General features: G+C 41.1%; 1 protein-coding gene across 1 annotated transcript in view; it reads left to right on the forward strand.

The window, feature by feature from the left end:
* DPP6 (dipeptidyl-peptidase 6) overlaps nucleotides 1-16,193 on the forward strand; it is a gene marked incomplete at its 5' end in the record, with an annotated part of 142,397 nt that overhangs the window by 54,287 nt on the left and 71,917 nt on the right. Inside the window, one exon of the mRNA XM_008939511.1 lies at nucleotides 1,241-1,361. Within this exon, the coding sequence (XP_008937759.1) occupies nucleotides 1,241-1,361 (121 nt within the window). The remainder of the gene's footprint in view (nucleotides 1-1,240; nucleotides 1,362-16,193) is intronic.

The following is a 16,193-nucleotide window of genomic DNA, read 5'->3' on the forward strand; positions in this document are numbered from 1 at the left end:
TTGTGTCATCAGTGACAGGAAAACACAGAATAAAGCATTTAACCTGATGATAAAGACTGATGTCATGGAACAATATTTTTTTTGATGGCTGGTTAAAGTTTTGCTTGCTGATTGGCACTTAAACACCTAAATAAACAGCCTGATTCCCAAAATAGCAGTAGATCTAATGATTCCCATGAAATTAGCTTTTTTTAAAAAAAAAACAAAACAGGCAGCTTATTTGAGAATGTTATGTCAGGCTCCTTTCCTGCCAGTCTTGAATTGAAATTTTTATGATTGATAAGAACTTTATAAATTCTTCTCCCAGATGGGATTACTTTCCCCTGGACAGCACCAGCTGTGTAAGCAGGCATTTGCAGATGCAAGCTGAGGTACCTGATGGCAATCCTTGGTGTGGGCCTCCCCTTGCCCTCCTGAAGAGCAATTTGATTGTGTAATCTTTCATCAGCCTGAATTCACTAGATTCTTGCTAGAAAGGAAGGGAAAGGTTTCCAAAGACAGTCTGGAAGTTATGGCAGCTCCATCCATGCTGGCATAGAGGTGAGATCCCACATGTTCCTTCATCACATCCACCCTGGTTCCTGTAGGAAGGTGGTTGGGTGAACAGGACAGAGCAGGAGGTCTAGCACACCCCTTTGGGTCTCAGAGCATGTGCATCTCCTCCCCAGCTGAAACACCAAGCCCCTCATGGAGGTTGTGCCTTGTTTGCTGCCCACTGGGCTGCAGTGACAGACTACCCCCTGTTCAATAGCACATGTTCTCTTGTTGCATCTGCATTAAAAACTGGATTCCAAATTATTTAATATGTTGCCAGATGTGTTTTAAGAAAACAGGAGCAGCTGAAAACAAGAAAGAAGCAGTTTCCAGTAGCCAGTTCACTCACCTCATGGTATCACCATCAGCTTCTACTGTGTCCTGGACCACTTTTTCAAAACCCTGAGCAATGACATTCTTCATTTCATGCTCCCTAACAGCACCGTTCAATTTCTGAAATGAAGACAGGAGTGAGAAAAATAAAGCTTGTATCAAAGGACCAAGGCTTCAGTTTGTTGTAAATTAGCATCTTTCTATTAGCAGATGGCATTGGAACCAGGCTGTGGAAATCCTTTTTTGACAAAAGACACTATAAAAATGTGATATGTGATTTTGTACTGCCAATTATTGTAAAAGCAAAATGCAACATTTTATAATGGAGCCACTGCTTAATGCTGTTCTCTCTTTCTTTTTCCCTTCAAATCAGATATTTATCTTTGAGAATAACATCTATTACTGTGCCCATGTGGGGAAACAAGCCATCCGAGTGGTCTCCACAGGAAAGGAAGGTGTTATTTTCAATGGGCTCAGCGACTGGCTGTACGAAGGTAGGACATGACATTTAGGGCAGGAGTTAGATATGAGTTTAAGTTACGCTCTAGATATACAGAACTGGCTGGAATTAGATGTTCAGTGTTGTATTTCTGAGGACTGGTGGACCATGAAGCTGAAAATCTGCTATTCCAACAGTTGTCTGAACTACTGGACTGGAAATAATATGAAATGATGTAAGAATTCTGTTTTCAGGCTGTTTTTCTTTCCCTTAGTCCAAAGGTAATAAATCACCAAGCTTTAATGAACAGAACTGCTTCATTATTTAATGGCACCTGCAATCACTCATGGAAGTGCCAGTTTTCAAATCACAGAAGCAGACAGAACTGGTGAGGGAAAAGGGTTTTATTTAAAAGGAAGAAGCAAGGAAAATATTTCACTCGATTGTTTTTTTTCAACAGCACTAGGTGTGCCCTGGAAACTGCCCAGATCTTGCTACCTGAAATTTTTCTAAAAGCAGACAGATCCTTGCAGTAATTGGCTTCTTTCCCTTGAAAATGGACCTGATGGACTAGAGGGTCATTGCTGGAGCGCTGCTTTACTTTGGTCCTTTCAGGTGGTAAATGGTCCTTCAGGTGTCTGTGTGCAGCTGCTTGCGAAATAGTCTCACCTGCTCACTAGTTAGGAAAGGATCCCTGCCATCCCCAGCTCTTTTGGGGGATGTTCTAGGCTTTCAAGCTAATACTTTATCAGAATGAAAATTTAAATATCTGTTTAATATGTACACAATATGCATCCCTCTCTCTGTTGCTAGCTAATTCTGCCAGCAGTTCATTTTCATAAGGATCCTGGTTTTGGGACTTGGCAGTGTCTCTTTCCTGGGACAGTTTCCCTTTAAAGCACATTTTTTCCTGTAGGTCCCAGCCCAGTCCCAGTCTTTTCTTACCTCTACTAAAAGAAGTGTCTGGATACATCTATTAGCTGTGCCCTGTTGGCTGCTCCCAGTTCCCTTGAAGCTTAATGGAACAGAATACGTTGCAAAATGCCAGCCATTAATTGGTGCAAAGATATTAATCATTCCTTAAATTACTCTGTCTCGCAGCTAAGCTGGCGCTGTTGGGCTCAAAAATGAGGAAATTAAAATTAATTGTTTTGTTTGACACCCGTGGAGAAGTTGGTCCTATGAATTAGTGTACAAACTCTCAAACACATCAGTGGGAAAATGTGATAGCGGTTTAGATTATTTCTGATATTTAATGTGCATTTACACAGTACCACAGAATATTTCCAGGTGAATATCCTCCTTGTGAAGCACTTTGTAAGCAGAGGAGTGGCTAAGAAGTTAGAAAATGCTGATTTTCTTCATTTTTGCTTTATTTATTAATGTGTTGCTGAAGTAGTGGGCAGGCCTATTTGACTCTGTAGGTCAAATGTGCATGTTAGTAGCTGTCTTCTGCTGAGAAACATCGTTGAGTACATAAGGTCTTCTCCTAGAGTCTCACACATAGCACCATGCTGAGAGGAGTTTGTCAAGCGCTGAACTCCAAGCATGCCAGCAAGCCTGTGATGACACTTGTTTTGCTGACACATATTTTTTTTTCAATTACAGGATTGCTCAGGCAGTTTCTTGGCTGACATTGACTTTCATGTTTGTCCTTTGTAATGAACTTTCTTGTTAACTTTACACTAATGTCCTGGGATAAGAAATGAATGTATGATCAAAACCACTCTGGTTTTACCAAGCCAGGTTCTGTAAACTCTCTAAACAGTGTGCACAGTGCAGGACCACTGAACCTGCTATTCATTGGGAGTATGTTTTGCAGAAATCTGGGTATAGCATCCCTTTGGAAATGTCCTTTTGTGGCCAAGTAGGGTTTATATTGAAATAAAAGCTTTTCTTACTTCACAAGCTATAAGTGGAAGGACCCGCAGGAAGAGCTCAGATATAAGCGTTCCTGAATGATGGGGTGCAAAATCCAAAATCAAATCCAGGGCTGGACTGTGTGAGCTGAGCTTCTTGTCTTGCACTGCATCACTCATACAGTCCTTGTGGAGGTAAACCTGGGACTGGAGTCAGGACTGAGCATTCATGGCAGACACTTGAGCAAGCTGTGGGGACACAGGATCATATGGATCTGTTCAGGTGCCAGCTCTCTGCATGTATGCATGGATGAAACAGGATCCCTGAAGAAATTAGGTATTGTGTCATGGTAAATGGGCAAGAACACTGGGAGATGGATGACAGCTCCCCACCGGAGTCCATGGCAGTACAGGCATCATTGTCAGTGAGGTTGAGGTTTGACCCTAGCAGCAGCTGGGACGCTCTGCCAGCATGCTGCTACCAGCACCTTTATTTTTCAAAGTTCTCTCCAGTTCTTGCGTGCCTCCTCTTCAGTAGGATAAACTGGAACAATATTTTAAATCCAAACTTACCTTACTGGAATTGCTTGAAATCTGGGAAAAGATTTCATTTTACCACCTCAGAAGTGTTTTCCTCTTCCCCCATTCCCAATGACATTTATAGACGTGTCTTCCCCACCTCCCTAACTGCGCTGGGTAGGCTGCTCAGACCCGTGTTTGTTTGCACTGCCACCATCTCAGTGAGCTACTGAGATGAATGCTGAGCATATGTAGGAATCTCGTCCCATCTGTGCAGCCATCTCCAGCAGATAGTCTGCAAAGGAGCTGTGAGAAACGCTGAGACAGGATCACAGAGAGTTCAGCACACTCCTCTTCCTTCGCCTGCTCTTTTTGTTGCTGAGGTCCACCACCTCCAGCAGCAGCAGTAGCCGAGCCTCTGTGCACCACCCACAGGTTACTGTGACAGCTCACGACTGCCTCTCACTTTCCCTAAGTGCGGGGGGGGGGGGGAAGGGGGGAAGTGTTTTGTCTTTTATTGCCATTGCAGGAGCAAATGAACAAAACTCCCCCCATTCTTTCCAAGAGGTGTTTGCACAGCACACTGTGCAGATTGCAGCTCCAGCAGTGCCACCGTTAGGGGTAACTCCTGACACTTGGTATAAATGATAGACCCAGAGGGAGCACTTTTCTTCATAACATGATGGCTTTTGTCACGACAGAATGGATGCACTGTACTATTAATCACAGATTTTTACTAAGTCCGGAAGCAGAGCAGATCTAGAGTAGATTTGACAGACTTTTTGCCCTGGAAAAATGCAGAAGTTCATTTCAATTCAAGTTAAGCTCTGCTTTTGTAAATCTGCCAAAGGGGAAAAAAATTTCTTCAGGGTATTTATGCTGATCTGTAGACTTTTGATAATATAGTGAAAATCATTTCAAATCAATCAGAGCTTAATCTACTTAGTGCATTTAGCTGGAGGGTGATAGATTGATACATAGATTACTGTAACATGAAAGCATAGATTAAACATGGCTTTTATTACTAAAATAAGCATTGACAATGTTTTCATAGTCTGACTTAACATTTTCAGAGCTGCACCTGATAGATGCTTATACTAAAATGGAATTATATCCTGTAAAAGAGAGTTTAAAGTTCTGCAGCTGAAACCAGCTAAGCATTTAAATGCACAGCACCAGCAAAAACTGTTTTATCTTTCAGTGTCCTAGTCTGAGAATATGTTTTAGCAACAATGAGGCTTAAAGATAATTTTGTAACAAGTGGTGGTATCACAGAAGGTATACATATACATATATAATACTTTTAAAAAGTACACTACTTTTATTAAAAGTAAACTGCAGGTAAAATCAATTTCATTGAAACATTTTGTTAGAACATTCTCCAACAGAAATTAATTCTGTCATGGTATAATTAAAGTATCTTCATCTGCTACCAAGCACTTGGAGAAACTGTTCCAGTGTTGTGATAATGGGTGGCAGTGACAGGCTCTGGCAGAGCTTGCCTCTGTGATCCTGCTAAGTGACAAAGAGAAGGTTGTGGTGTCCCTGTGTTCCAGTTTGGAAGTTCGTCAAGTTTGGGATAGTGTGATGCTGGAACTTGGGGAATAGGGCAGGAGGACCTCCCTCTGTGTTAGCACAGTGCTGCCAGATCAGTGACAGTCCAGCAGAATAATTCAGGGTCCCTCTACATGGCTCTGCCAAGCATGACAGGGATCTTTTCTGGGCTGCACTACTATAAAGTCCTGGTGTGACCTCCTTTGAGCAAGTCTGTGTTCAAAGGTAGAGATACATGGCTTCTGGAGAGCTACTTAGCTCCTTAACATCTTAGCTTCTTGGAAATCCCGGGGGAGCAGGATGCAACAGAGTGGTAAGTGTTCCTGTTGCCAGCACGAGGGGAAGGAAAGATTTTCACCTAAGGGTGAGCCTATCCCATCTATACAGTGTGAAACTGAGGGTTTTCCTTGTGTTTTGCTGCAAGTGTCCTCAGATGTAAGAGCAGTCCCTTAGAATTTTTTTGCAACTTTATCTGCGGGACGCATTTTTGATTTTTAGGGACATTGACTACAAAAGAAATACACATGAGTTACTCCCTCCTGTTGCTCTCAGAGAGATCAGAAGGGTTTGTCCTGTAAGCCTCTAAAGATCATCTCAAATTGAGCAACCCCATTCCAGACATGATCCTTACACCTTGGCTGTGACTTCTCATGTAGACATCTCCTCATCCTCACGTCGGGGAGAGCCACCCCTGGCCCTCAGGCACCGGCCCCACCTCAGATGGCCAGCCGTGAACACTCTTACACGGTGCAGGCTATGCCTGCCCCCATTATTACAGTCATCCTCTGCTCTGTTGAGCTTAAAGCACAGCAGTATTACTGTGCTTAATTTCTGGCTAAGGAGCAAGAGGAGGAGTGAGAAGAGACTTTCTCAGCGATGACTCGTGTGCCTTATTAATCTTCATTCTGCCTGCATTCACGTTAGCCCCAGCAGCTCCTCTTGTGTGACTTCGCAGTGACACCTGGTGGGAGAGGCCAGGATGTCATCGTCATTAAGACAATGAAACTGCAGAATTGTTTTTTGCTGCAAGATCTAGTAAAAGCTCCCAATTTCCCCTCGCATACATTTCCCTGAATGTCTCTCTGAGCTTATGGGAACTACATGTTCAAAGCTACGAGCTGATTCATGGTAATAGTGGTTCTGTTCCTTTTCTAGACTTTATAAAGAGAGGAAAGAGAATGCAGTAATAAAGAAAAATCTTTTCCATAATTTAATCAGCATCTCACAAAAATCAGAGGGTATATTTAGAACATGTATGGCTGGTCTCAGAGGTGCAGTGTCTGGTAGCAGCTGCTAAATCAAATCGCAGTTATTTTGAGCCATATCTTTTATGCTTATAATCTTTCAAGCAAGCAAAATACATATATATTTCTTTAGTTTAGAAGTATTAATCCTGTGACTCTAGAAGCAGTCTGAATACTGGGAAATGCTTGATAACTCTGATGAAACAGTGCCTTACCTAATTTGTCTGTGTGCTCAATTTTTCATTGTATAATATGAGAACACTGAGTTTCTGCTTGGAAACAGGAACTGTGATGATCAAATTATACCTGAATTTGAAAAGGGACGTTCATTATTAGGCTGAAAGTGAGTAACTCCTAATTCCTGTTCAGTGACACCAGAGAAGGAAATCAGATATCCTAATATTTCACAGTATAGGGCTAACCTTTCCCAGTAATTAGTAGCTCCAAGAGCTGGTAGGAGAAGATGAGAAGAAGCGTTGGACTGAGTCATCACTGAATTTTTTACAATACTCTGGATAAATAAATCTCTTCCCAAAAGACTGCCAAAGCCAAGGTTCCAGACAGTAAAAGGGGCCAGCCCTAATGTGATACACACGATTCATTTTTGACAAGATACATGAAGGATCGCTGGGACAATGAATACAGATTTTAATTTGGTTTTAAGAAGTTTCACATTTTCAGTCACAACATAAATATTTCATGGACATGGATAAATTTGAAGTTCTACACAACTGCTATGAGGTAAAGGGACAGTAGGGAAGCACTTGGAACTGGAAAATGGTGTCAGATAGTGCCACAGATGCACCTGTAGTCTAAAAATCACTAGTTGGTCCTCAAGTACGTGTTCATAGTATGCAGGGCTTTTGGAGAAGCTCTGTGGAACTTGTTTCCTCTTTTCCATGCTTGCTCAGGTGAGGTAGCAAAGCTGGCATGGTGCTTCAGTGATGTTGTCACTGTAGTAAAATAGAAAGCTTTCCTCTGTTTTGTGCATTGGATGTCATTCAGTGTTGCCCATTCAGAATGCAGCTGTTGCATAGCACTTCGGGCTGAGCAGTTCCCAGTTAGCCATCATTTAGCTGATTATTGAAAATGCAGGTCACTTTTTTGGTGCACCTCTGTTTGCATGCTCTTTTATACTAAATATGCATAAAACTTGGCCATTTCGGTTGCAGTCGAAATAAGAATGAAGAGCAGCTCTTGGCCTCAGCTAGGTGTTTGAAGTGGATATTTCCACTGTACATAATTCTGTTGCAAGGAAGATGAACAAGATGCAGTATTATTTTGCATTACTCGTGTTAAGCAGAGGAAAAGAGAGCCTTAAGCTTCACCAGATCATGTCATGAAAGGTTTGATAGAAGTTCCCTCACCTTGCTTTGGTTGAGGTTCCACTGTCAGAGGGAAGCTCACATTATGGACAGCATTACTGGGAACAGGCTTTTGGCCCTTCTCAGTTGGCTAAGGTCAGGGAAAATTGAACCATTTACAATGCACATTGTGAATGCCTGCCTGGAAATCAGCAAGCTCCTGAAAACTTTAAAATGTGCTATTATCTGGACTGGCTTCAACATCCAGCACCGCACCATGATAAACCTTGCCAGCTCTAGCCCAGCCTTCAACCTTCCCTTTTCTGGAGAAGGTTGTTTGGAAGGAGGCTACAAGCCAAACCCAACACCTGTCATCCTCTAATTTTTGGATCGTCACCATTCAGGCTTCAGGATGGCTTTTGGAAGGAAAACAGGATATTATTTACTGTGGTCAGTGACCTCCTTGGGATGGTGGAAGGGAGCCAGATGTCTGTCCTGATGTCACCAGTCAGCCAGAAGCTGCCAGTATTCTAAGTCAGGAGGTGTTCAGTGAGTGAAGTTGTTTGTGTGTGCCCTGAAGCTTGCACTCTTCTTTCACAGGAGCCCTGTTAAAAAGAGTGTTTCTTCAGGAAGAGCTCTGAGCCTTGATGCTTCCCTTGGCATCATGCTTGGAGGCAGGATTTCAGTGCGAGCTCATCTCGGCCTGATAAAGGAACAAAAAACTCTCCTTTCTAGAAGTAGGTACTGTGCTTCCAGATATAATGCCAGCCTGGTCACAGCCAGAGGGGAGACTGTCATAAAGTCTGAACTGTTTTTATAATATTTTAGATGATTTCCATGCAGTCTCTTGCAATTCATTCTTTGTTGGATGTAATAGTTTCTTTGTTAGATGAAATCATCCAGTCATTGCTGGATGATTTCTATATACTTGCAGTAACAGTAAAAATAAAAATGTCATACTCTGCTGTTGCCCGTATTTTAATCTTTTAAGGCAAGGCAACACTGGTCTGCATTGCAACAAATTGTGAGTGAATTGCTCAGGTCTGCTTGGCTCTGTGATTAAAGAGATTATTGAAGTTTATATGAAGCTTTTCCTGAAAATAGATTTGCAATCTATATAGCAAACACGAGAGCACAAATTGTGTTCAGTTATAGCAGTTGAAATCCCCACTAAGTCTTTTGATCTCTGCAGATTTAGTTGAGATGTGCAAATTCCCACAAAACGTAACCAGCTGCTGTGGTAGAATCTCTTTTCCACTGTTAGTTCCCTGCCACTGCTTTCTCTACAGTTACCTCTTCAATTACCTTATGTGAGAAAAGACCTACCCAGTTTGTGACCAAATTAAACCTAATTAGTTAGCTACTATTCAGCTTAAGCAAGAGTATGTGGATAAAAATAATAATAAAAAAAAAAGACAAAATATGTAGAACAGTAGCAGAGTATGAAAGTAGCACCTGGTAGGTGTCTGAAAATAGATATTATATCACTGAGTCAAATATTTTTAAAAAACCCTGTATATTAGAAGTTGTGTAACTGCACTATTAGGGTTTTGTACTTGTACATAAGTTATATTTCTCTGCACCAAATTCGTTACAGTAACCTTGGGTTAAATACTCTACTGGAGATCTGTGTCCCCATTTTCTGATTAAGCTGGTATTTTTAATAACTAATTAGTATACTCAAACTTTAAATATTGCAGAACAGATTTTGACCTATGTCATGCTAATCTGAAGTCTGGAATAACTCCACAGAAGCTCATAGAGGTGCTCTGGATCTGCACCAGGTTGCTGAATGTGAAGGTCTTGCTGTAATGCTCATGCTTTATGTCCACTATCAGGGTTACAAAGGACATATTTTAAGCTGACATTATTCCCAGAAAAAGGAGTGTGAATGTTAGGAAGTATTTTCAAATTCACTCAAATGGGAGAGCTGGGTTTTTATGTCCCTAAAATCACATCTGTGGTTTGATATGATAAAACACAGAGTACTTTTAGGTGGTCAGGTTCACTCTGGATAAAACAAAAATGCATCATTTGTGTGTCAGTGGATATGAGACTGGGGGATAGGACACACATAAGAGTCTTCCAGGCTGTAGAATGCTGTAGAAAATTAAAGTTGGGTTAATTTGCATGAAAACAATGAACATGAACTCATAGGTTGTTGAGATAAACATCAGTCCTATTTCAGCACCAGGGAGGGATTAGAAGACCCTTCTAGTCCTACAGTCATATGATTTTATGCATAGTTTTGATGGCTTTTTCTGACCTCTTTGCAGTTAGAAATGTTGTCTCTGAGATTATGAAGTCACTGTAGGAGCTTTTGGAATATCCCTTCAGAAATTATGGGTACCTGGTTTTACATACGATAGAGTAAATACACATAACGTATGTGTAAGGCACATAATGCTTGTGCAAGATAAGTGTAGGCACTGGAGCACTATTGTGATATTTACATTTACCTCATTATTTCCCTGAGCGAAATATGTGGTTTTCTTCTGAGGGTGTCCATGAACTGTTGAAAATCATATTTTAATGAAAACAAACAAACAAATAAGTTTAATGTTTTTAAAGTGCTGTAATCAAGAAGTGATTGAAAGGACAGAAAGAACAACCAAATTGATAGCCATAGAAATTTTATGTTCGTGCATAATTCCATCAATTTGACCTGAAAAGTAAATTTCTGTCATTTTCTTTTTTGAGGTACTAGTTCTTATTTGGTGCAGCCTTGCCTATGGAAATTGAGGGGCCAGTACAAAAGCTACAGGCTGTTTAAATAGCTATGCTCTTTGTCTCACTGCTCCTTGGCCTGAATGAGTATCTGGTGTAAGAATTAAAAAAAAAAAAAAGGCAAAAATAAATGTACTCTGTCCAAATTAGAGCAAGTGAAAGCTACATGAAAGGGATGAAAATTCTGCTGAGATACGTGATTCTCACTAGAGAGCTGGCCTAGCCATTGTTGTATAATAGAAGGAAAATCAAAAGAACATCAGAAATAATGACAGAAGTCAGCTCATAATTTGTGTATGTCAGCTCTCCTAATGGAAAAAAAAAAAAAAAAAGAAAAAGGAGAAAGAACCAAACTGAAGTGCACTTAAAAAGCCTACAAGTCCAAATGCTAATAGCAGCTGGAAACAGTCAGAGGTCAGAGCACGTCTTTGGCTGGAAGAGCAGAGGAGGTAATGGTCCATGAAACACAAAGGGTGAGTTACTGCCGAGGGCCAGCTGGGGACCAGGGCTGCCCCTGCAGAGCTGAAGCCCACTGTTCCCTCCAGCAGAACAGGCAGGAGGCTAAATATTTGTGTGTGAAAAATGACCTTCAATATTTCTGTCTGTGCTATGTGTCCATGAGGAATAACCAATGTCCTCAGATCCTGATACTGGGAAAACAAGACTGGTTTTTTGCATCAGCATTTTGACCTGCCAGCTCTCTACTGGAACTCAGACCTCTAGTATGTGAGGGATGTGGGTGTTACAGTACAAGGTGCTTTTCAAACTGGGGCAAAGAAGCCCAGTGGTGACTGCGATGCTGGTACCAACCTGGACATGGAGGTGGCTCTATCTGGACTTTGCTCTGGGTCAGGAGAACTAAAGAACAAGGGCAGATCTTCAAAGTGATCAGATTGACATACTGGCAGTTTCTAAATGATAAAGCATCCAGGGATTATATCACCCTCAACTCTCAATTAGTTTATGTTGCTATAAGTAAGTACCATATGGTGTAGCTTCTGCACCAGCTGTTTTCCATCTTCAAGGGGTGCACGTCTGCAGGGGAAACTATTCCACCGAGTTAATGGTAATGAGAAAAGTGGAGGAAAACAGCAGACTTTAAAGATGATATTAAAACTTTCAGATGGGTAAGTAGTAAAATACAGGTGGCCAGGGATGTGCTGGCTGTTGTGTGCCAGGCTGGGGGTACCAGGTGCCTGCAAACACCACGTGTCTGCAGCAGGGTGGGTTGCAGAGGTTACAGCTGCTTCTGTCTACGGTGGTGCAAAGCAGCCAGTGTGGGACAGCAAGAACTGAATCCAGGAGGATGGCAGAGACCCTTAGTCACATCCTGGGATCCGGGGATGCAGGCTGAGGACTGCAGGGACAGAGCAGTGCTGTAACCAGTAGATGTTTTCCTTCAGACCCATGGCGAACAGTGACAGGATCTACTCTGACCTGCACCCTGCTTCTGCCTCCCTGCAGCCCTCACCCACATCCACTGTGATTTCTCAGGATCTGGAGATGGGCTGATACATTACGAGCCAGGTTTCACTGCCCACCAAGGCAGAGCCAGACCACAGCTACTACACTGGGGACGAAACTGCGGAATAAACCAGTGTTTCTATGTCTGCTCAGGTCTGCAGCCTCCAGCAAGAACAGCATCAACCATGTGGGCTTTCCTCAGCCTCTTCACCTGCCTTCCACTCTTCCCACTGCAAACTGAGTTTCTTGCTTTGAGAAATATTTCCATGGCACAAAATATTGAGAAATATTTCTGTGACAGACTCAAAATTTGTTGTGCCCTAATCTCCAACCATAAGAATTCTTAAGACCACGAAAGTTCTTGCATGTTGCTCTGCACTGGAAAGTTTTAGTGTATTGTTTTGAGTCACATCAAAAACCACAGCAACACAAAACGCTGCTAAGAGCTAAATACTGTAATTTATTTATAATTTTTTAAAATACTTTTTATTAACAAATTCCTTAATTATGGGTTTTGAAGGAATCTCTTTTCAAATTTAAAGGGTTTTTGAGGTTTTAATGAGAGTAGAAGCATTGTGTATTACCAAAGTAAACTATCAAGTGCTCTGTGTTTTTATCCATAAACTTTCCTGTGATGTAGCTAGGTCTCCTAGGTGGATGCAAGCTACACCAAGAAAACCTCTACTCTCTGTCTCACCTGGTACTGATTATACAGCATGGAGCAACCACTGCAGTCTGATGGGCAGAATATTTGGATTTCAGTCTATCAGCTGAAAAATATTTCCCATAACTCACACAAATGTGCCTGAAAAGTAGATGTAAAATTCACAGTTACAATCTCATTTAGTATGTAAAATACCCTGATTTATATATAAGATCTAGAGCAAAATGATACAGTTAAGCAGAAGTTGATATGTCTAACAAATATACACGTTCTTTAAACTTCTCTGAGTTTTGCTTCAGTATTTTTTTCTTTTTTTGAGTGTTTGCACTGGCTTACATAATGCTACGTTCTTGTGTATAACCAATTAATCCTTAAATCTGTTGGTGTCTAGGCTGGGGACCCACTAATAGTTCTATTCCAGTCTGAGAAGGATTAACACTTTTTTGAAAACAAACAAATCATTTACATCATACTTTAGATTTAGATTATCTCTACATACTGATTTTAAAATGAAGTAGGAACAAACAGGGTGGGGTTTTTTTCTCATTTTCTCAGTGGCACAGTCATTTAAAAGACTGCAAGTTTACTCAGGGTGGTTTACAATGGCCTGATCTTTCATGGATCACCTTTTCTTATGCATCTGTAATTCCTTTCCAGGCTGAATCTTTTACTGAGTTGTTTTTGTTACATACATCTTCCTGATTTTTTAATGTGTTTCATGTGTTCTTTTTAAACTGCTTTTAAATCATTTGAGACTCCTTTTTTTCTTTTTTTCCCCATTCTGATGAGGCAACAAAAGCATCATAAAGGAGAGAGGTACTACCTTAATGCAGGAGGGCATATCAATGCTTATTGGCAAAAAGGAATAATTCCAGAGCTGTCCTCAGAACTTCATTAGAGGTCAGGGAAACGTGCAATATTGCATTAGCTGAAAGAAAAACTCCTATATGACAGGGTTTAATGCCCTTGGAAACGTTGCAGAGTTTGTTTGAAAACTAAACCAAACAGTACTCTATTAAATTTATAGAGGAAATGGAAAGCAGAGGCTCAGACGACTGTAATTCCCACCTACAAATAGAATCATTAGAATGAGTAAGAAGTAATGAAGTAGGAAATCGGAGGCAACTCACCTCCGTAGCAAGAAGGTGAAAGCTATGTTGCCACCGTGTGGTGAGATTATGGAGATCTAGGAGCAGCTACCTTCACGGTCAGGATTCAATAGTGCTGCAAACAGTCAGAAATCTGCATGATTTGCTGGAAAAAATGTAGCATGCAAATAGCATCCTGATTGGAAAGAAGCAACGAGAGATGAAATTGCGTTTTGCTTTTGATTAGTGTGTATATTCAGATCTTTGGTGGTGTGTTTGTGGGGGGGTTTTTTGGGGCTTGAATTTTAATTCAAAACTCTGTTACATAAAATATTCAGTGGAAAAGAGAAGTGAGCAGAGTACAGAAAAGAAATTTGTAAAGTTCTCTTTTTAAAATGAGGTCATTTATAAGCTTCTATGAGTACAAAAATCCATCATTCTGTTGCATGTCTTTTTGAAATCATCTCCAAAGTTTCTGCCTTAATTTTTATTTTTCTCAAATCCTTCTTTTAATCCAAGGATCCTTCCCAGTTCATTTAGAAATATGAGCCTTAGTGTTTCACAAAAAACTTTTTAGAGCACACTATATAGAAACATAATTCTTTTTCAAATGGGAAATCTTCCAGTTCTGCCTACAGCAGGATTTGAAATTCACAAAAGTGTGTCAGCTTGTTCTTTCCCCTCCAACTTTAGATCATAATTCTTTGTGATGTGGCAACTGGTTGCTGTAGAAGTTATTAGGATTCAAGAGCATGATTTCACAGCCTGAGTCGGATGAGCTTTTCACAATCCCCTTTTTGATCAGATTAACACTGGCCCCTGAGCTGACCCACAGCCAGCAAGAGCTGGGTGAGCCTCTCCTCCCAGAACAGGGATTGCTGGTAGCTTCGCTTGCTTTGCCTTTGGAGAACACTGCCCTGCTCTACTGCAAGATCTGTTCCTTGTCTTCACTGTAGTAAGAACCTTTCTTTTATCTGAAATGTGCATAACATCACTTTCACAGGGTTCTTCAGGCATCAGTGTAACTAAGTGCTTAAAGTTCATGCTGAATACAGCGGTCACCTTTGTAAGAACAGTTCTCCTCCTTAGCACTCGCACACTTGTAGCTAAAACACAAAAAAAAGATTAAATGAACATCAGAGATGACGCTTAGCCATATCTCTTGGTACATATCTAATTATGACCTTCACTGAGGCAATTATTCTGTCTTGATCTTAATGCCTTTTGCAACCATCAATTAATAAAACTTCACATAATGTCCTGGTAGAACAGGAATTATTACCGTCTTTTTAGAAACAGGCAAACTGAGGCACAATTATTAACCTGGTTTTAGATGAGAAAAATTAGGACGCAAAACTGAGGTGAGAGTCTCACCTTGGCCCCTAGACACCAAATACAATGCAGAACATCTCACAAAACCTCAGATCTGTCTGTCCTCAGCACTTTCCTGGGATCGTCCCCAGCACTGGCCCCTGGCAGGTCCCAGTCAGGTTTCATCACGGGCATGAGGGATGCATGACTGAAGAGATGTGTCTATGGGGGTCACTGTGCAGGAAAGCTGGGCTGGTCCCAAGTGATTTCAAAAGGAGCAGGAGCCTTTCCAACCCATGAGGCAGCCTATGAGCAGAGTGTCTGCTGTTCAAGCTGGCCCAGCTCTACCAGGCCGTTACTTCTGTTCTGCATCTTGGAGAGGCTGAGGGACACTTACTTGACTTGCAAATCCCAGAAAATAGGAGCAAATCTCTTTACTCCTTCCCTTTTTACACATATGACTCACAAGCATTTGCCTCCTACATTAGTTTTGCTTTTCTTCAAAGTTGAGTCATTGTCTTGTATTTGATTTAACAACAATAGCAGAAAAAAACCCCAGCATCAGTTGCTACTGCATAAGACTAGATCAAAAGCAGTTCTTTCAAGGAGGCTTTTACGGTAGCTAGATTAAAGAGTTGAGAAACTGGTAAGAAATAGGACCGAAGAAAAACAGCTCCTAAAAGCAAAACATTATGTTTTCATGCTATTGTGCTTTTAAAATTGAAGGCAACAGCCTGAAAGCAGATGCTGAAATAAATCTTACTTGATGGGAATTACCTGGAGATCATTGTATTTATTGCATTTGTTTTGATTTTCCAGTCTCTGCCTCAGACTGTAGGCACAGAGATGACTTAAAAGATTCAATTTCTCATTTTAAAAATTAAACTTTACTTGATTATTGAACTGGCCTATGCTAACCCATAGACTGTTATGTTTTATTCGGGAATATCACCAGCAGGCTAGAAATCTTGAGAACAGGACAAGAGGAAAGAGCTGAGTCCCCAGTAGCTTAAGGATTTCAGACGCCATAATTCAGGCTGTGCTGCCCCTCAGAGGCACGGCACAAAGTTGCAGTGCATGAGAAGGGAAAGGATTAATTAGGGTGCTTTAAAATGATCTTGGCTTTTTCTCTCCCTCCCCTCTACTCTCCCCG

Source organism: Merops nubicus, unplaced genomic scaffold (genome assembly GCF_000691845.1).
Source record: "Merops nubicus isolate BGI_N331 unplaced genomic scaffold, ASM69184v1 scaffold3874, whole genome shotgun sequence".
NCBI classification, from domain to species: domain Eukaryota; kingdom Metazoa; phylum Chordata; class Aves; order Coraciiformes; family Meropidae; genus Merops; species Merops nubicus.